The sequence below is a fragment of the Corapipo altera genome, unplaced genomic scaffold (assembly GCF_003945725.1).
Source record: "Corapipo altera isolate COAL_440 unplaced genomic scaffold, ASM394572v1 166, whole genome shotgun sequence".
Classification (NCBI taxonomy): Eukaryota; Metazoa; Chordata; class Aves; order Passeriformes; family Pipridae; genus Corapipo; species Corapipo altera.
In genome coordinates this window covers 79,290-80,510 of record NW_020885141.1, presented here as the reverse complement: position 1 = coordinate 80,510, position 1,221 = coordinate 79,290, and the positions used below count along the sequence as shown (strand labels likewise).

Genomic DNA, 1,221 nt, shown 5'->3' with positions numbered 1-1,221 from the left:
ATTGCCAAACCACAAACCCCTCAGTCCGAGCCCCCCCCCGTTGCTGGGGTGTCCCCCCGTTTTTGGGGCGTGTCCCCCCGTTTTTGGGGTCCCTCAGAACACGTGTGTGTAGAACACGTCCACGTTCCCAGCTCTGTCCAGGGGCAGGGCCATCCCCACGTTCCGGGCCCCCAGCCGGGCCCCCCCCAGGGCCGACGAGCGCTTCAGCTTCAGGAGGCTGAACCGGGAGAACGCACGGCCCGGGGCCTCATCCCGGGCCTGGGCCAGCACCTGGATGAACCCTGGGGACGGGGACACACGGGGGGGACACACAGGGGGGTCACGAGGGACCCCCGGGCCCCCCCCGCCCCCCCGTCCCTGCGCTCACCCGCCTGCATCTGCTCCCAGCTGTTCCACACGGAGCCCACGCACACGATGGGCAGCCCCAGCTCCCCCAGGAACAGGCTCTGGGGGGGTCGGGGTGGGTGAGGGGAGGGTGCCGAGACCCCTCCCACCCCTGAGCCCCCCTTCCCCAGCCCCAGGTGGGCGCTCACCTGGTCGATCTTGGGCAGCACGGCCACCACGTGCCGCGCCAGCACCTCGCCCGCCTTGGTGAAGATGTGGCAGCACAGAGGGTCCCCGGCCTGGGCGCCTGGGGACGGGGTGGGGGGGTGGGATGGGGACCTGGGACCCCCCCTGCACCCCCCAGGGGTCCCACAAGCCGGGCTGGGCTGCAGGGGATGGGGTGACACCCGTGTGTGTCCCCCCCCCCGAGGAGGGCAGAGGGTGCTCAGGGTGTGCCCGGGGCAGAGATTGGGGAGTGGCACCGGGAGGGACAAACGGGGTGACAGTGCCCAGGGGGGCAGGGACAGCTCCCCCTTCCCCTGAAGGGGCCTCCCTACCCTCTGCCAGCTTCTGGCAAAACCCCGCGAACTTGGACTTCTCGAAGGTGTGGTAGAGGTGGGTCAGGAGCCCCATCCTGTCCGAGATCTGGGGGGCAGCGATGGGGGGGGCACAGGGGAGCTCTGGGGCCCGGCTGCACAGGGGACCCGCCCTGGGGACAGGGACCCCATCCCACTGTGCAGCTGAGAGCATCCCCTGCACCCCACACGCAGCCCAGAGACCCCCCTGGATCGCAGTACTGAGCCCAGAGCCCCCCGGACCCCAAAACACAGCCCAGAGTCCCCTTATCCCCAAAACCCAGCCCAGAGCCCCTCAGACCCCAGAACACAGCCCAGAGTC

General features: G+C 70.5%; 1 protein-coding gene across 1 annotated transcript; it reads right to left on the bottom strand.

Annotated features, from left to right (window-relative positions):
* Positions 1-6: 6 nt before the first annotated feature.
* On the bottom strand, positions 7-1,213 carry NAGK (N-acetylglucosamine kinase). Its single transcript, XM_027670134.1, has 4 exons — positions 882-1,213; positions 534-631; positions 368-446; positions 7-281 (listed from the first exon to the last, which is right to left on the bottom strand). The coding sequence occupies exons 1-4, from the start codon at positions 1,072-1,074 to the stop codon at positions 94-96; spliced, it is 558 nt and encodes a 185-aa protein (XP_027525935.1). The 5' UTR covers positions 1,075-1,213; the 3' UTR covers positions 7-93.
* Positions 1,214-1,221: the final 8 nt, after the last annotated feature.